General features: G+C 46.9%; 2 protein-coding genes across 2 annotated transcripts; both read right to left on the minus strand.

The window, feature by feature from the left end:
* Positions 1-4,796: 4,796 nt before the first annotated feature.
* LOC147980182 (26 kDa endochitinase 1-like) lies at positions 4,797-6,020 on the minus strand. Its single transcript, XM_087547408.1, has one exon. The coding sequence runs from the start codon at positions 5,924-5,926 to the stop codon at positions 4,967-4,969; it is 960 nt and encodes a 319-aa protein (XP_087403534.1). The 5' UTR covers positions 5,927-6,020; the 3' UTR covers positions 4,797-4,966.
* Positions 6,021-18,058: 12,038 nt separating this feature from the next.
* Positions 18,059-19,282, minus strand: LOC125544496 (26 kDa endochitinase 1). Its single transcript, XM_048708209.2, has one exon. The coding sequence runs from the start codon at positions 19,186-19,188 to the stop codon at positions 18,229-18,231; it is 960 nt and encodes a 319-aa protein (XP_048564166.1). The 5' UTR covers positions 19,189-19,282; the 3' UTR covers positions 18,059-18,228.
* Between the last annotated feature and the right edge of the window lie 1,200 nt (positions 19,283-20,482).

Below are 20,482 nucleotides of genomic sequence, written 5' to 3' on the forward strand. Positions count from 1 at the left end.
CTGTTGCCTTGCCGTCTCCTCGCTTCCCGTTTGGTCTCCTCCTGAAGCTTCTAGGGTTTCTTATGTCCAGAAAAAAATCGTCAAAAAATTTTGTAGCGTTTGGACTCCGTTTGGTATTGATTTTCTGGAAAACCAAAAACCGGCAGAAAACAACAACTGACGGTAGGCACTGGGTAAATAGGTTAGTTCCGAAAAATGGTATAAAATAGCATAAAGATGCATATAAAGTATCCAAAATTGATAATATAATAGCATGAAACAATAAAAAATTATAGATACGTTAGAGAAGTTTCAGACCTACAACCGTAGTGACGAATGACCGCAAAGTAAGTGCGTGTTTATTAAAACTTAATTTTCTAGACATTGACTTGAAAGATGCAATAGTCGGGGACATCTTTATAGGATTGTTGGCAACGGTCCCAGAATATTTTCTGTATCATCTTAATTTTCTAGACATTGACTTGAAAGATGCAATAATCACGACTTCTCCTTACAACAACTTTTAGAAAACGAAGTGAAGATAGCCTATAAAGCAAGGCCAAATATTTGTTGTCAGGGACGATCAAAAGGCACTTGGGTGTACTGGTTGACAAGGTTGGATACGTGCCATCTATTTTGATTCCGGTAGATGCCTCTCTTTCTTCTATCATTTATTGCCGCTTTGTTTCCACTTTCTTCAGTAGATTTTACATTTCGCAAGTTTCAGTGTCCAAAAGTTGGTTTCAAAACTCACACCCACAAGATTGATAAGTGCAATATTCTTTCTGCACAAGAGCTATCACAGTGACACCATACCTTGAGAATCACTTAGTACATATGAAAACTAGATTATGATAATTGACATTTCATGATCGGATCTCATGGAAATCATGATATTGTATTTTGCATCTTCAAATTTATGATATTGTATTTTGCTTCACCATAATTGTATTGGTACAAAGAACACCATAGTTAGATTTACCATAAAAATATATTCTTAGCACAATTCCGCATGGTTACATAGATCAGACCACGGCCGAACCATCAAAAACCATCATCTCTAAGACGACAGAGGGCAAGGATCACCTCGTCCCAAACCCTGCCTATGCTCCCTCGCTCGTCCAAGATCAACATATTATAGCTTGTCTCCTTCACAGCCTATCCAAGGAGGTTCTCGTCCAAGTGGGTTCAATTGAAAAATCGCATGCTATTTGGGCCACACTCCCCAACATGTTCTCAGACCAATCAATAGGTACACAAATGGTTCAGATTTCCTGGATTAATAGAAGTGTATAGGTAAACTTCTTGGATTTAATTACGGATGCCCTCTGCAATTCTGTATATTAGAAGTACAAAGGCTGGAGCATCTAGTTAACACTGCATCCCATGGGATTATCAAAACTTATGGCCTAATCTTTAACTGCAAGGCCTTTTTGAGTTTGCCACCAGTCCATGGATTATCAAATGTAATATGATCCCGTAATATCTGAGCTTGACTCCGGTTTGATTCTAACACTGATACTATATATTCTTATTCGTGAAGAATGATTATATAATTACAGCCCGATAAATTGTTTTAATTTGGCATCCACAAAAAATCACTTGACTTCAGAAGAAACATATACAAAATAAACAAATTTAACATATACTACAACTACTATATGTTATCTAAATCCATGAAACTAACAATATAGAAGATAAATGCACATGTTTGATTACTAACCTCAAGCAGATCAAGATCATTAGTGCGGAGAGTGAGAATTACAGTAGACAGCTTTGAGACCTTCCGTTGAGGGTACTCGTGAGATCAGAAGCTTGCCAATACCTCGCCAGATATCCTCGGAGTGCCCAACAACCTATAGTATTCAAAAACGAAGATAGTCCATCAACATATAACGCAATGACCTGCATCCTCCAGTTTTGATGTCAACTTCTTTAACAAAAAATTAGTAGTAGGAGAGTTCGTTACAATGAAAAAATAATATTTTGGAGAATTACAATACAAGAAGAATAACTGATATTAGTAGCTTTAACAAAATCTCAGTAGCGACTCCACTTCAAGGAAAATGCCATCTCTGTCAGCATCAATAAATTAGAATAAATTGGATATCCGGTGTGATCCAGTTGTTCTTCACAACATAGATTTAGCATTATAGTGTTGAAAATTCAACCTTATTTCATCTCCTCCCTATGAATGACATTATACATATTATGCAACCATGGCTCTTGCAAGCATAAGAATTGATTAGAGATGTAACAACTATGAAAGATTTCATTGTCAATAACTACACACACAAAAAATTATCGTGCATGTGTGCATATACTTGCCAATGTTTTTCTTGTAAACAAAAATATATAATAACTTGACAAGATCATAATTTTTAAGAGCATCATTTGTATGTCGCCTGACACACTGTGAGCACGAATATAAATATAACTTGTCAGTTGTGACATTTTCCCATGTTTAGATCTTCGAAGTTTGCTACTCATCCATGACGCACAGAGTAATTTAAAACAAAAAAACGAAAATTGCATCTACCAACTGAATGGTTGATACTATGGAGGGATAAGACGGTATACATACTCTGGCATTTTGTCGAGCATCTAGCGTGCATGCTGCGACAAGCAGAGGTGAAGCAGAGCAATTTTTACCTGGAGGGGCAAGGATCTCGAGAGCCCACTGCAGTTAAAGTACGTACAATATGGCTTATAACCCGCTTACATGGCATTGCCTACGTGGAGGAGAAAGACATCAAAAAATAAGAAGAGCGAACTCTCGTGCAAGAGCCCAACTATATGCTAGCTTATAGGCAAATACAATAAATGCAAAGAAAGAGAAAGAGAGATGCTTAGAAAAAGTACTAATCTTATAGCCAACCTTATAGCCCGCCTTATTATATGAGTGAGTATAGTAGATGACTATAGATGACATGGAAACTCCATATAGCCATCAACTGGCTATATACTATTAACCATGCTCTTAGGAGTGAAAGATTGCATAACCTATTGTCTTCTGCAAGGTGCCAGTCCTTGTCTAAGAAGTTGTGACCAACAGTGGTCATGGTTGTAGGTCGTAGCTAGCGAATGCGGGCTCATGGTGGACGTGAGTCTAAGGTGGCACGTGGATTTCTCCTGCTGCCTGATGTCCGATAAGACGTTAGACGCGCAGTTCGCCCTCCTTGGCCTCATTATGGGCGTGACCGCTGACAGGAGATGGGAAGTGGCGAAGAAGTCGGCGACGAGGAGGGGGCATGGTGGTGATGGTTGGCGGTGGCACATCTAGGAGAAAGTATGTGGCGGGAGATGAACTGGCGGCGTCGGTGGCGTATTTGTGGAGGGTGGCGTCAGAGGAAGCTGGGAAGGGAGCGAAGGAGATGGCGCAGAGGAGGAGGCGTGGTGGTGGTAGGCGGTAGGCTGCCACAGCAGAGGAGGCATGTGAGGAGTTGGGGGTAGATGGCGGCGGCACCAGGTCTCAAGACACCAGAGAAACGAAGAGGATTTCTGCAAAATCATGGAGTGGAGTGGTAGACGATTTTTTTTAGATGTGCCATAGTTTGCCTCACATACGTTAGATGTAGATCGAACGGTCAAAAATGCTGGATGGCAGACATACCATCATCACCAATTGTGATTTTTATACAAGTAGAGCGTAGAGGTATATGATATGACCAACATAAGATGTGAATCTTGGATTGGAAGAAAAAACACCTCGTGGCTCTCACACCGCCCCGTGCGGGCGAAAACCCTAGCACCCTAGCCACCCACTCCCCCTCTCCCTCCCTCCCCATCGCCAGCTGAGGACGTCGTCAGTCGCCGCGCGACATCCGATGAAGGTGGTGGCGAGGCTCTGCTCCCTGCTTCGCTGCAGGGAGCTTTGGGCGCCGAGGCGACGACCTTGGATCTGACGGGCGGCGTCGACCTCTCCGGTGGGTGGCGCTGCAGGTGCATGCAGGTTGCCCCTCAGGTCGCGCGGGCAGTGGTTGGGCGGCGGAGGCGCCTCGCTGCTCGGATCTCTGGCCTCGTTCCGTGATGCGGCTTTCCCCCATCGCTGATCCTGATATGGCCCTTTCAGACTACCAGATCAATCCCCAGATGATGTGGCGACAGAAGACTGGAACGGGGGAATCCCTTGGTCGACTCCGCATCGACCTCGTCGACGACAGCGGTGCTCTGGCTTCGCTACTCCCCTCCTGACGGCTTGTTAGGTTTCCTCTTCCTTCCCCCCTCCCTTCCTTTAGTCCACGGGTGAAAACCTAGGGCTTTGGCCGGCCGGTGGCGACGCACTGGCGTCGTGGTCCTCCTTGGAAGTGCCGGCTTGGGGTTGGGGTGCTGCTATCTGTGGCTTGCTGGTGGCTGCGGTGCAATGCGTCCTCGGATATCCGGCGACGGTGGAGGCAGGGGATGTGTGCCTTGTTGCCCTTCGGCGGCTGCTGCCCTGCTGCGTTCGTGCTTGTCGGCCTATGAGCAGCATCCTCATGCTGGATGTAGGGGAGATGGTCGCCCCTCCGGCATTGGCACGACTGGGTTGTGGCAGAGCTAATGGTTTCTCCTTGCAAGGCTCGATCCTCCTCTTCACTGTTCACTGGCGGTTCGTTCCCTTTGTTCTGGTCGATGTTGTGCTCTCTGACAACATGGTTTTGTTTCTCCCTGTGTTGACAGTTTCGCTCTTTGGCTGGCTTCTATAGTTTCTATGTCTGTAATTTTTCAGTCTTTTTTTCCTCATGCGCAGCCGTTGTAATAATCTGCACTTTATATCCTACCCGGTTGATGGTTTTATTAATTTGAAGTTGAGTTAAATGCATTTCATTTGAAAAAACTTTGATAGGAACATATCATTTATTGCATAATAATCGACTACACACGCATCTTGCGATGATCGCACCATTATTCCCTTGTACTAGGCGATGTCTATCGCAACGCCATTGTTACAATATCTAGTGTGAGCCTTTATTTTTTGCATGTCTTCTCGCATCATATAGTCGATCGACTATGCGAACGGCCTTTGGTTGTAGCAGTCCAGGTTGTCACCGTAGCTGACGCCAAGGAGGTCGCAGTAGCGCTTGTAGAACCCGATCCGGTCGGCGACACGGCCGTCCTGCCCGCGCCCGCACTCAAGCCCACCGTTGATGATGTTGGTGATCACACCGTACCCAGGCACCCTCCCCGCCGCCTGGTCGGCGCCCGATGGGCTCCACCGGCCCGTGATCACGTCGTGGCTCGAAGGCTTGGGTGATTGCGGCGTCATCCAGAACCACAACGCCGTCTTAAACGACACGGTCGCGTCCGACGCCACGAGGTCCGGGTTGTTGAGCAGGTCGGTGCCGATGGCCTGCCCCGCCGGCCCGTAGTTGTAGTTGTGTGAGATCTGGATGGGCCCGCGCCCGAAGTACTTCTTGCCCGGCGCACATGGCCACTGCGAGCTCGGCGTGCAGTAGTCGGAGGTGGCGCCGCGCTCCTGGTTGAAGCAGTAGCCCCAGGAGTAGGGGCCGTCGGGCGCCGTCGGCCACCCGCCGGTCGTCTCGTGGGAGGTCTGAGCGAGGAACGCGGCCACCTCGCGCTTCTTGACGTCGGTGCTACCTGTGGTCGCGAAGCCCGAGAACGAGTTGGCGGCGGCGACGAAGGCGCCGTAGTTGTAGAACCCCTTGGCCAGGCACGCCGCGTCGTTGCGGTGCAGCAGCATCTGGTCGAAGAGCGACTGCGAGATAATGGAGGAGACGCCGCCGCCGGAGGGGGTCGGTACCGGTACCGGGGTGCCGCCGCTGCAGCCGTTGCACTGGCTCTGGCAGCCGGTGCCGCAGTAGTCGGAGGTGGTGCCGCAGAAACCGAACTTGCTGCAGCAGAGGCAGTTGGGGCACGTCGCCCCGCCGGCCTGCGAGCCGCATTGCTCGGCGTGCGCAGACACGGCGAAGGCCGCGGCCAGCATGGCCACCACCACAACTCCTCTCATCTTGGGCAATGAAGCAGAGCCCGCTCAGCTGGTGATTTAGTTACTAGCTAGTGCGTCACACTGCTCGTGTAGTGGTGTGTGTGTGTGTGTGTGTGCCAGAAGCTGGTGCAGTGCACGTCTTTATATAGCCAGCAAGCCACAGCAGACGTGTCCAACTTTCCACGAGTCCATGATCGATCTACTTAGTCTAGCTACGCAGTCCAAGCAAGTTCGGCAGATCTCGAAAGCGATCTAGTACGTGTACTTTGTACGCATGTTCCGATCTCGTGTAAGCTAGCTACATACGAGTCAGTGATCACTAATGGAAGCATGGAATGCCGGTGCTGGTGCAGATGCCGGTGCACCGGACGTTGATCGGGCTGGAAGTAAGCGTGGAAAATTCCTCTCAACTCAACTTCGATGGCTCACTGGGTCAGATTTTTCTCCCCGCTTCCTGCGCGCATGCAAGCAAGCAAGCATGCATGCATGCATGCACCAGCTCAGCTTTGATGTGCGACCAAACATTGATCGCCGCATTAATGGATGGACGGACGTGGAATTTTCTTGGAATTAAACATGGCTTGCGTGCATGGAATTCCATGCATATGCTATTCATATTTTTTTTCTTTCTTTTTACTCGTTTCTTTCTGTTAGTGACGCCCTGCCGACCAGGCAAACTATGTTGGATACATATATGAATAGTCTCAATTATTTCCCGCAAAAAAAGTCTCAATTACAACGGAAAATACACAGGAGCTCCTTGTAGCTTGTGCTCCACGCTTCTATATGAATATTAAATTTAAAAATACCGGAAAAATTCAAAAAAAATCCTGTAATTTAGGCATATCAAACCTGGGTGCCCAATCTACTTCAATGTGAAGTTTCCTGAAAAACAAACCAGGAAATGTCGGTGGCGAAGAAAATACAGAACGACCTACGATATATCCAAACAGTTTTTTTATACATTGATTTTTTTTTCACCGAGAGAACATTTCCTAGTATTTGTTCATGAAATTTCACACATAAGTAGATTGGATACCTAGCTTTGATATCCCAAAATTCTAGTTTTTTTAGTTACCCTCGTTTGTTTTATGAATTTAATACTTATATAAGGGGTGGAGCACCCAGTGTTCCAAATCCTCTTCCCCAATACAAATCACATTTCACAGATTAAGAACAATTGAATTACACATCTTTCCAAGTTAAGACAGGATTGATTGTATTTCAAAGATAAACATAAATAAAATAGAGTAAAATAACACTAATGATCATCATTTTCTAATTCGCAAAGAAAAAACATCGTCTTTCCAGGTTTTAAGAGAATGACTCTAACCTCGAATCAATAGAAGAATAACGCAAACCTCATGAACAATACATGCACACACAAAAGCAAATACTTGCACCCAACACGGGCAATAGGGTTATCAATCCTCTTGAACCCGTTACTTGCAAGGATCAAATCTTGTATAGGTAAATAGATAAATTGCAAAACAAAATAAAAGTAAATAAATTGCGGCAATGTATTTTTGATTTTTATAATATGATAAAAGTAGACATAGGGGCCATAGTTTTCACTAGAGGCTTCTCTCTCGAACACATAGCATACAATGAGTAAACAAATACTGTTGGGCAATTAATAGAAAATTGCATAGTTATGACGTTATTCATGGCAATGATCACGCATATAGGCATCACACAAGTAGATTGACTCCTGTCTGCATCTATTATTATTACTCCACCAATCGACCACTATCCAACATGCATCTATGGTATTAAGTTCCTGACAAATAGAGTAACGCCTTAAGCAAGATGGCATGATGTAGACAAAGTAAACCCAATAAATATGAATAAACCCTGCCATTTTATCCTTAGTAACAATAATACAATACATGCCTCGCTATGTGATGCCCGGATAATTAGGCTACAGTAATCCCGCGTTAACAATGCCACGTCACTCCGATTACTGTTGGTAATCTCGCGTTAGTTCAAAATCGTTTCAAATTCAATTTAAAAATCAAGCAAACAATAAAAGTTTTCAAATAATAAAACTGAAATGTTCGGATGGTGTCAAATAAATCATAAGCAATTATGGTGGAGAAACCACATTTTTTTTATTCCAATGCACTAAAATAATTAAAACAGCAGCTAAACCTATTATAAATGCCCTTTTGAAATTTATAAAAATGCGAACTAAATATTTTAAAAATACCAAAATATATGATGAAAGTGGGCTAATTTACAACCTCCATTTAGGTACTGGTCTTATAATTTTACAAAACTGAAAAACTATTAAAAACTATAAAAAAACAGAAAAGTAAAATAAATTAAAAACAGAAAAGAATATGCAAAAACAGGAAAGAACCCGCGGGGCTCCGGCCCAGCAGCCCCTGGCCCAACTGGGCCAAGTCCCGGCCAACCGACCCAGCCCCCCCTCTCTCTGGCCTACAAGGCCACATCCCCGAACCCTAACCCCCACCCGATCCCCACTCCCCCCACTCTCTCCCTCGTCTCCTCCCGATCCCGATCTGGATCGGGCGCCGGCGCCCTTCCCCCGCACTTGTCGGCGTCGCGTCGCCATCACCGTCGCCTGGAGGAGCACCTCGCCGGAGCCCCGCCCTGCCTCGACTCTGTCGCGCACGTCGTCCCCGTCCTCCCCAACGACTCCCGCTGCCCCGTCCCTGCTCCTCGATGTGAGCACGCCCCCCTCCCTCTCCCTGCGCCCACCGCGCTCACCGCGACCCGGGGCCATCCCGGCCGCGCCTGCACCTCCCAACCGCTGCGTGTCGCCCGCCTGCGCTGCTGCCGCCGTTCGTCGGCCGCGCCCAGCGCATGGCCTCGCTCCCCGGTCCCTGCAGCCACCCTCGTCGTCCTCGCCTTGCCGCTCCAGCCCCGGGCCGCCGATGCCTGCCGCCGACGCCCGCCGACTTGACTCGCCCGCCGCTCGCCTCCTGCGCCAGTGCCCACGGCCTGCTGCTTGCTCCGGTCCGCCTGACCTTGCCGGCGGCGACCCGCATCCGCCCCGCGGCCACCCTGCCGGCCACCGCGCCATCGCCCTGGCCGGTGCCCCGCCGTAGCCCCGGTTGCCTCGCTCCGCGGCGCCCGTGCCCAACGCCCGCTATGCCCCCTGAGTCTATGACATGGGGGGCCCACGCCCCAGGACGTTAAAAAATAATAATAATAAATATATAAAAAACTAATTAATTAATTAATTTACTCAATTAATCCTGTTAATTAACTTAATTAAGTCTGTTAAATTAACCTAATCACTTATTAAACTAACTAATCGTGTTTAGTTAAACTCTATCAATGACAAAGGGCCCCACATACACTATTCACTTTGGACTAGTCAAAATGTTGACTGGGTCAACCCAGCCCCTGGCCCCACATGTCATATGTATATACACATTGCTGGGTACACTCATGTGTACCCATAGCAGTTTGTTTTTTGATTATTTTGAATTACATTAAATCCAGAAATTCCAGAATTTGTTTAAACCTTTTTAAAAATCATATAAAATAAACCGTAACTCAGATGAAAATACTTTCTACATGAAAGTTGCTCAGAACGACGAGACGAACCCGGTTACGCAGCCCGTTCGTCCGCCACGCATCCCTAACCTATCGAACTCGCAACTTTCCCCCTCTGGTTCACTGGTCCGAAAACGCGAAACACCGGGGATACTTTCCCGGATGTCATCCCCCTTCACCGGTATCACCTACTACCGCGTTAGGGCACCTCTAACGCCGTTACTTGTCATGTCATGCATCACTATGCATATGCTTGCATTATATTTATTGTTTCTTCCCCCTCTTCTCTCGCTAGACACCGAGACCGACGCCGCTGCTACCCAGTTCGACTACAGTGTTGACGACCACTCTCTCTTGCCAGAGCAACCAGGCAAGCCCCCCCTTTGATCACCAGATATCGCCTACTCTTCTCTATACTGCTTGCATTAGAGTAGTGTAGCATGTTACTGCTTTCCGTTATTCCTATCCTGATGCATAGCCTGTCCTTGCTACTACTGTTGTTACCATTACCTGCTATCCTACTGCTTATTATAGGATGCTAGTGTTCCATCAGTGGCCCTACACTCTTGTCCGTCTGCCATGCTATACTACTGGGCCGTGATCACTTCAGGAGGTGATCACAGGCATATACAATATACTTTGCACAATTACCTTACCTGTGATACTGTTCGGAGATGGAGGCTGAAGGGGCAGGTGGCTCCATCCCGGTAGAGGTGGGCCTGGGTTCCCGACGGCCCCCGACTGTTACTTTGAGGCGGAGCGACAGGGCAGGTTGAGACCACCTAGGAGAGAGGTGGGCCTGGCCCTGGTCGGCGTTCGCAGATACTTAACACGTTTAACGAGATCTTGGTATTTGATCTGAGTCTGGCTACTGGCCTATACGCACTAACCATCTACGCGGGGACAGTTATGGGCACTCGACGTCGTGGTATCAGCCGAAGCCTTCGTGACGTCAGCAACAGAGCGGCGCGCGCTGGATTGGACTGGAACGCCTACTAGGCTAGGTCTGCTTCCGGCCGCCCATGCAACGTGCAGGTGTGCTAAGGGCGATGGGCCCAGACCCCTGGGCGCTTAGGTTTAGACCGGCGTGCTGACCTCTCTGTTGGTCTAGGTGGGGCTGCGACGTGTTGATCTTCCGAGGCCGGGCATGACCCAGAAAAGTGTGTCCGGCCAAATGGGATCGAGCGTGTTGGGTTATGTGGTGCACCCCTGCAGGGAAGTTAATCTATTCGAATAGCCGTGATCTTCGGTAACATGACGACTTGGAGTTGTACCTTGACCTTATGACAACTAGAATCGGATACTTAATAAAACACACCCTTCCAAGTGCCAGATACAACCGGTGATCGCTCTCTCACAGGGCGACGAGGGGAGGATCATCGGTTAGGATTATACTATGCGATGCTACTTGGAGGACTTCAGTCTACTCTCTTCTACATGCTGCAAGACGGAGGCTGCCAGAAGCGTAGTCTTCGAAAGGACTAGCTATCCCCCCTTATTCCGGCTTTCTGCAGTTCAGTCCACATATGATACCCTTATTCCATTTGATACCAATGCATACATATGTAGTATAGCTCCTTGCTTGCGAGTACTTTGGATGAGTACTCACGGTTGCTTTCTCCCTCTTTTCCCCCTATCCCTTCTACCTGGTTGTCGCAACCAGATGTTGGAGCCCAGGAGCCAGAAGCCACCTTCGACGACGACTCCTACTACACCGGAGGTTCCTACTACTACGTGATGCCCGCTCACGACGACCAGGAGTAGTTAGGAGGATCCCAGGCAGGAGGCCTGCGCCTCTTTCGATCTGTATCCCAGTTTGTGCTAGCCTTCTTAAGGCAAGCTTGTTTAACTTATGTCTGTACTCAGATATTGTTGTTTCCGCTGACTCGTCTATGATCGAGCTCTTGTATTCGAGCCCTCGAGGCCCCTGGCTTGTAATATGATGCTTGTATGACTTATTTTATTTGTAGAGTTGTGTTGTGATATCTTCCCGTGAGTCCCTGATCTTGATCGTACACGTTTGCGTGTATGATTAGTGTACGGTCAAATCGGGGGTGTCACAAGTTGGTATCAGAGCCGACTGCCTGTAGGAATCCCCCTTCCAACTCCTTGGCCGAAGTTGAGTCTAGACATTGAAAACTTTTACTAACATTGGCTGTGTGGCTTACGGGCCCACGTCGCCAATTGGGTGGTATTAGGATCTTTTATTCCTTGTCTATACTCTGGGACTCTGATCTCTCTTCTATTCGGGTTAAATGATTTTGCTAAAGTCTAACTTTAGGTTCTCGAAAATACTTCCTCCCGAAGAGCCCCATTCAGGCCAGATGATCGCCTGCTGCACCAGAAGATTTCGTAGTTACTCTCTGCTACTCTTTCAAGACTTTGTGCCCGTCGCCTTTGTAAATTCCCTACCACTATTATATCATTAAGGATAACTACATCCACTTGCCCTTTCGAATCCCATTGATCTTGTTATTACAAGATACACCGAAAATTCTCTGTATTGTTCCGAGAATATTTTGTGCCTACTGACTTGCAGTTCCTCGCCACCTGAATACCCCTACGGATAATTCCTCGCTCTTACCGAGTATCCGCTCATCCCCAGTCGTTCATGTGTTTCACATAAGTCCTCGAAATACCAATTGAATTTTTGAAAATCCTCAGCAGCCCATTGCTCTTGATTTCCTTGTCTTCCTGCATTATGGTTAATTCCATACTTCTAGTAATCTCCGTTGACATCCTCTGTCACTATCATTTCGAGTCACTTGATTTGATTTGTTGCGAATGCTCGCAAACCTCAATCAGATCATAGAATTCTTCCTTCCGGCTCAGACGCCAGTTTAAACATGAGCTGGATCTCGACCAATCAATTGACCATCGATCGTACCCTTAAGGCTATTCAACTTATCCATCCCTAATCAGAACATTGCTTCTGATCCCTTGATTTGAAAATCATAATTCCTTTGCATTTGAGCTCTGGATTAGTCAGTTGTTTCCATAATCCAATGCCTTTGCATTGTTACTTCCTCTGGTTGTGTGCCGATGCTCACGTCAGCTCTGTTATGGACCGGCAGATCCTTTCATGGACTTTATCCGACGGCGTCCTTCATATTCAATAACCTTGTGAGCCTTCCCTCGGATACATAATACCTTCGGTAAATGGTATCATCTACTTTCTCAACCTTGCTCTACTTTCGAGCTTGTGATATTTACTCTTGAAACTTGTGGTATATGTTTCTAAGAAGCCCATATGGGTTGAACATATGCCTTATCTAAACTGTGTGAACTCGAAAGTTTTCACGAGTCATACACTTCTGGTATTTTGCCAAATAAAATTTTCAACACTACAACTTCTTCGAAAGTGAGAAGTGAATGAAAGGTTATGCATTGGAGAAGTAGGAGTCGACCTTGAACTTTGTGTTCATGCCCATGGACACGATGTAGATCTTATCATTAAAGCTTCTCTTAAATTAAATTATTCCTTTGGTATAAGTTCATCTTATATCCGGGATCTAGCCTTTTGCAATAGTGTTTCCGACCATGTTCTCCTTTAAATACCATTTCACGGACAAGTTTAAGTAATTATCTTCTACAGATCATTGCACCCGACCAACCTTTACTTTGATCGATTCCCCCTCCGACAGAGTACCAAAAAAGGCTTCCAGATGGGATCGCGGAAGAACAGAAATTTGCGGCGGCGGAAAAAGTGTTTCGGGTGGCTCTCTAGGGGTTTCCCAATATTTGAGAATTTATAGAAGGGGAATTAGGTCAGACGGAGCCACGTGGAGCCCACAAGGTAACATGGCACACCCTACCCCCTGGGCGCGCCCTGTTGCCTTGCCGTCTCCTCGCTTCCCGTTTGGTCTCCTCCTGAAGCTTCTAGGGTTTCTTATGTCCAGAAAAAAATCGTCAAAAAATTTTGTAGCGTTTGGACTCCGTTTGGTATTGATTTTCTGGAAAACCAAAAACCGGCAGAAAACAACAACTGACGGTAGGCACTGGGTAAATAGGTTAGTTCCGAAAAATGGTATAAAATAGCATAAAGATGCATATAAAGTATCCAAAATTGATAATATAATAGCATGAAACAATAAAAAATTATAGATACGTTAGAGAAGTTTCAGACCTACAACCGTAGTGACGAATGACCGCAAAGTAAGTGCGTGTTTATTAAAACTTAATTTTCTAGACATTGACTTGAAAGATGCAATAGTCGGGGACATCTTTATAGGATTGTTGGCAACGGTCCCAGAATATTTTCTGTATCATCTTAATTTTCTAGACATTGACTTGAAAGATGCAATAATCACGACTTCTCCTTACAACAACTTTTAGAAAACGAAGTGAAGATAGCCTATAAAGCAAGGCCAAATATTTGTTGTCAGGGACGATCAAAAGGCACTTGGGTGTACTGGTTGACAAGGTTGGATACGTGCCATCTATTTTGATTCCGGTAGATGCCTCTCTTTCTTCTATCATTTATTGCCGCTTTGTTTCCACTTTCTTCAGTAGATTTTACATTTCGCAAGTTTCAGTGTCCAAAAGTTGGTTTCAAAACTCACACCCACAAGATTGATAAGTGCAATATTCTTTCTGCACAAGAGCTATCACAGTGACACCATACCTTGAGAATCACTTAGTACATATGAAAACTAGATTATGATAATTGACATTTCATGATCGGATCTCATGGAAATCATGATATTGTATTTTGCATCTTCAAATTTATGATATTGTATTTTGCTTCACCATAATTGTATTGGTACAAAGAACACCATAGTTAGATTTACCATAAAAATATATTCTTAGCACAATTCCGCATGGTTACATAGATCAGACCACGGCCGAACCATCAAAAACCATCATCTCTAAGACGACAGAGGGCAAGGATCACCTCGTCCCAAACCCTGCCTATGCTCCCTCGCTCGTCCAAGATCAACATATTATAGCTTGTCTCCTTCACAGCCTATCCAAGGAGGTTCTCGTCCAAGTGGGTTCAATTGAAAAATCGCATGCTATTTGGGCCACACTCCCCAACATGTTCTCAGACCAATCAATAGGTACACAAATGGTTCAGATTTCCTGGATTAATAGAAGTGTATAGGTAAACTTCTTGGATTTAATTACGGATGCCCTCTGCAATTCTGTATATTAGAAGTACAAAGGCTGGAGCATCTAGTTAACACTGCATCCCATGGGATTATCAAAACTTATGGCCTAATCTTTAACTGCAAGGCCTTTTTGAGTTTGCCACCAGTCCATGGATTATCAAATGTAATATGATCCCGTAATATCTGAGCTTGACTCCGGTTTGATTCTAACACTGATACTATATATTCTTATTCGTGAAGAATGATTATATAATTACAGCCCGATAAATTGTTTTAATTTGGCATCCACAAAAAATCACTTGACTTCAGAAGAAACATATACAAAATAAACAAATTTAACATATACTACAACTACTATATGTTATCTAAATCCATGAAACTAACAATATAGAAGATAAATGCACATGTTTGATTACTAACCTCAAGCAGATCAAGATCATTAGTGCGGAGAGTGAGAATTACAGTAGACAGCTTTGAGACCTTCCGTTGAGGGTACTCGTGAGATCAGAAGCTTGCCAATACCTCGCCAGATATCCTCGGAGTGCCCAACAACCTATAGTATTCAAAAACGAAGATAGTCCATCAACATATAACGCAATGACCTGCATCCTCCAGTTTTGATGTCAACTTCTTTAACAAAAAATTAGTAGTAGGAGAGTTCGTTACAATGAAAAAATAATATTTTGGAGAATTACAATACAAGAAGAATAACTGATATTAGTAGCTTTAACAAAATCTCAGTAGCGACTCCACTTCAAGGAAAATGCCATCTCTGTCAGCATCAATAAATTAGAATAAATTGGATATCCGGTGTGATCCAGTTGTTCTTCACAACATAGATTTAGCATTATAGTGTTGAAAATTCAACCTTATTTCATCTCCTCCCTATGAATGACATTATACATATTATGCAACCATGGCTCTTGCAAGCATAAGAATTGATTAGAGATGTAACAACTATGAAAGATTTCATTGTCAATAACTACACACACAAAAAATTATCGTGCATGTGTGCATATACTTGCCAATGTTTTTCTTGTAAACAAAAATATATAATAACTTGACAAGATCATAATTTTTAAGAGCATCATTTGTATGTCGCCTGACACACTGTGAGCACGAATATAAATATAACTTGTCAGTTGTGACATTTTCCCATGTTTAGATCTTCGAAGTTTGCTACTCATCCATGACGCACAGAGTAATTTAAAACAAAAAAACGAAAATTGCATCTACCAACTGAATGGTTGATACTATGGAGGGATAAGACGGTATACATACTCTGGCATTTTGTCGAGCATCTAGCGTGCATGCTGCGACAAGCAGAGGTGAAGCAGAGCAATTTTTACCTGGAGGGGCAAGGATCTCGAGAGCCCACTGCAGTTAAAGTACGTACAATATGGCTTATAACCCGCTTACATGGCATTGCCTACGTGGAGGAGAAAGACATCAAAAAATAAGAAGAGCGAACTCTCGTGCAAGAGCCCAACTATATGCTAGCTTATAGGCAAATACAATAAATGCAAAGAAAGAGAAAGAGAGATGCTTAGAAAAAGTACTAATCTTATAGCCAACCTTATAGCCCGCCTTATTATATGAGTGAGTATAGTAGATGACTATAGATGACATGGAAACTCCATATAGCCATCAACTGGCTATATACTATTAACCATGCTCTTAGGAGTGAAAGATTGCATAACCTATTGTCTTCTGCAAGGTGCCAGTCCTTGTCTAAGAAGTTGTGACCAACAGTGGTCATGGTTGTAGGTCGTAGCTAGCGAATGCGGGCTCATGGTGGACGTGAGTCTAAGGTGGCACGTGGATTTCTCCTGCTGCCTGATGTCCGATAAGACGTTAGACGCGCAGTTCGCCCTCCTTGGCCTCATTATGGGCGTGACCGCTGACAGGAGATGGGAAGTGGCGAAGAAGTCGGCGACGAGGAGGGGGCATGGTGGTGATGGTTGGCGGTGGCACATCTAGGAGAAAGTATGTGGCGGGAGATGAACTGGCGGCGTCGGTGGCGTATTTGTGGAGGGTGGCGTCAGAGGAAGCTGGGAAGGGAGCGAAGGAGATGGCGCAGAGGAGGAGGCGTGGTGGTGGTAGGCGGTAGGCTGCCACAGCAGAGGAGGCATGTGAGGAGTTGGGGGTAGATGGCGGCGGCACCAGGTCTCAAGACACCAGAGAAACGAAGAGGATTTCTGCAAAATCATGGAGTGGAGTGGTAGACGATTTTTTTTAGATGTGCCATAGTTTGCCTCACATACGTTAGATGTAGATCGAACGGTCAAAAATGCTGGATGGCAGACATACCATCATCACCAATTGTGATTTTTATACAAGTAGAGCGTAGAGGTATATGATATGACCAACATAAGATGTGAATCTTGGATTGGAAGAAAAAACACCTCGTGGCTCTCACACCGCCCCGTGCGGGCGAAAACCCTAGCACCCTAGCCACCCACTCCCCCTCTCCCTCCCTCCCCATCGCCAGCTGAGGACGTCGTCAGTCGCCGCGCGACATCCGATGAAGGTGGTGGCGAGGCTCTGCTCCCTGCTTCGCTGCAGGGAGCTTTGGGCGCCGAGGCGACGACCTTGGATCTGACGGGCGGCGTCGACCTCTCCGGTGGGTGGCGCTGCAGGTGCATGCAGGTTGCCCCTCAGGTCGCGCGGGCAGTGGTTGGGCGGCGGAGGCGCCTCGCTGCTCGGATCTCTGGCCTCGTTCCGTGATGCGGCTTTCCCCCATCGCTGATCCTGATATGGCCCTTTCAGACTACCAGATCAATCCCCAGATGATGTGGCGACAGAAGACTGGAACGGGGGAATCCCTTGGTCGACTCCGCATCGACCTCGTCGACGACAGCGGTGCTCTGGCTTCGCTACTCCCCTCCTGACGGCTTGTTAGGTTTCCTCTTCCTTCCCCCCTCCCTTCCTTTAGTCCACGGGTGAAAACCTAGGGCTTTGGCCGGCCGGTGGCGACGCACTGGCGTCGTGGTCCTCCTTGGAAGTGCCGGCTTGGGGTTGGGGTGCTGCTATCTGTGGCTTGCTGGTGGCTGCGGTGCAATGCGTCCTCGGATATCCGGCGACGGTGGAGGCAGGGGATGTGTGCCTTGTTGCCCTTCGGCGGCTGCTGCCCTGCTGCGTTCGTGCTTGTCGGCCTATGAGCAGCATCCTCATGCTGGATGTAGGGGAGATGGTCGCCCCTCCGGCATTGGCACGACTGGGTTGTGGCAGAGCTAATGGTTTCTCCTTGCAAGGCTCGATCCTCCTCTTCACTGTTCACTGGCGGTTCGTTCCCTTTGTTCTGGTCGATGTTGTGCTCTCTGACAACATGGTTTTGTTTCTCCCTGTGTTGACAGTTTCGCTCTTTGGCTGGCTTCTATAGTTTCTATGTCTGTAATTTTTCAGTCTTTTTTTCCTCATGCGCAGCCGTTGTAATAATCTGCACTTTATATCCTACCCGGTTGATGGTTTTATTAATTTGAAGTTGAGTTAAATGCATTTCATTTGAAAAAACTTTGATAGGAACATATCATTTATTGCATAATAATCGACTACACACGCATCTTGCGATGATCGCACCATTATTCCCTTGTACTAGGCGATGTCTATCGCAACGCCATTGTTACAATATCTAGTGTGAGCCTTTATTTTTTGCATGTCTTCTCGCATCATATAGTCGATCGACTATGCGAACGGCCTTTGGTTGTAGCAGTCCAGGTTGTCACCGTAGCTGACGCCAAGGAGGTCGCAGTAGCGCTTGTAGAACCCGATCCGGTCGGCGACACGGCCGTCCTGCCCGCGCCCGCACTCAAGCCCACCGTTGATGATGTTGGTGATCACACCGTACCCAGGCACCCTCCCCGCCGCCTGGTCGGCGCCCGATGGGCTCCACCGGCCCGTGATCACGTCGTGGCTCGAAGGCTTGGGTGATTGCGGCGTCATCCAGAACCACAACGCCGTCTTAAACGACACGGTCGCGTCCGACGCCACGAGGTCCGGGTTGTTGAGCAGGTCGGTGCCGATGGCCTGCCCCGCCGGCCCGTAGTTGTAGTTGTGTGAGATCTGGATGGGCCCGCGCCCGAAGTACTTCTTGCCCGGCGCACATGGCCACTGCGAGCTCGGCGTGCAGTAGTCGGAGGTGGCGCCGCGCTCCTGGTTGAAGCAGTAGCCCCAGGAGTAGGGGCCGTCGGGCGCCGTCGGCCACCCGCCGGTCGTCTCGTGGGAGGTCTGAGCGAGGAACGCGGCCACCTCGCGCTTCTTGACGTCGGTGCTACCTGTGGTCGCGAAGCCCGAGAACGAGTTGGCGGCGGCGACGAAGGCGCCGTAGTTGTAGAACCCCTTGGCCAGGCACGCCGCGTCGTTGCGGTGCAGCAGCATCTGGTCGAAGAGCGACTGCGAGATAATGGAGGAGACGCCGCCGCCGGAGGGGGTCGGTACCGGTACCGGGGTGCCGCCGCTGCAGCCGTTGCACTGGCTCTGGCAGCCGGTGCCGCAGTAGTCGGAGGTGGTGCCGCAGAAACCGAACTTGCTGCAGCAGAGGCAGTTGGGGCACGTCGCCCCGCCGGCCTGCGAGCCGCATTGCTCGGCGTGCGCAGACACGGCGAAGGCCGCGGCCAGCATGGCCACCACCACAACTCCTCTCATCTTGGGCAATGAAGCAGAGCCCGCTCAGCTGGTGATTTAGTTACTAGCTAGTGCGTCACACTGCTCGTGTAGTGGTGTGTGTGTGTGTGTGTGTGCCAGAAGCTGGTGCAGTGCACGTCTTTATATAGCCAGCAAGCCACAGCAGACGTGTCCAACTTTCCACGAGTCCATGATCGATCTACTTAGTCTAGCTACGCAGTCCAAGCAAGTTCGGCAGATCTCGAAAGCGATCTAGTACGTGTACTTTGTACGCATGTTCCGATCTCGTGTAAGCTAGCTACATACGAGTCAGTGATCACTAATGGAAGCATGGAATGCCGGTGCTGGTGCAGATGCCGGTGCACCGGACGTTGATCGGGCTGGAAGTAAGCGTGGAAAAACCCTCTCAAGTCAGCTTCGGTTGCTCTGATGGCCATATTTTTCTCCCGCTTCCTGCGCGTGTGCAAGCAAGCAAGCATGCATGCATGCACCAGCTCAGCTTTGATGTGCGACCAAACATTGATCGCCGCATTAATGGATGGACAGACGTGGAATTTTTTTGGTGATGTCGCTTGCGTGCATGGAATTCCATTCTCTTTCTACTCGTTTTTTTTCTGTTAGCGACGCCCTGCCGACCAGGCAAACAATGTTGGATACATATGAATAGTCTCCAATACAACCGAAAATACGCAGGAGCTCGTGGGGCTCCACACCTTCATATAAATATTAAATTAAAAAACCAAGGAAACTAAAATAATTTTTTTTGCGGATGAGAAACTAAAATAATTTGGAATCAAACCTGGTTGTCCAATCTACTCACGTGTGAAGTTTCCTGAAAAGATATCAGGAAATGCATCCATGTCGAAGAAAATGCAGTCTGGCCTACAATCCATCCAAACAGAACAGTATTTTTCTATATGTTGGATTCTTTTTGTCTTTTTTCATCAAGAATACATTTTCTGGGATTTTTCACGAGACTTCACATGAAAGTAGATTGGACACCTAGGTTTGATATCCTAAAATTCCTATTTTTTAATTTCCCTAGTTTGTTTTATGAATTTAATACTCATATAGGGGGTGGAGCACCCGAGTGCTCCAACTCCTCTTCCCCATTACAACACATATTTCACATATTAAGAACTGAATTACAAATCTTTCCAGGTTATAACAAGATTATTACATTTTAAAGTTTGACATGAATAAAATAGAGTAAAATAACACTAATGAATATCATCTTTCCAGGTTTTAAGAGAATTACTGAGGGAGTCCTGAATTAGGGGGTGTCCGGATGGCCGGACTATATCTTCAGCCGGAC

The sequence above is a fragment of the Triticum urartu genome, chromosome 3A, assembly GCF_056163025.1.
Source record: "Triticum urartu cultivar PI428250 chromosome 3A, HENAU_Tu73, whole genome shotgun sequence".
Classification (NCBI taxonomy): Eukaryota; Viridiplantae; Streptophyta; class Magnoliopsida; order Poales; family Poaceae; genus Triticum; species Triticum urartu.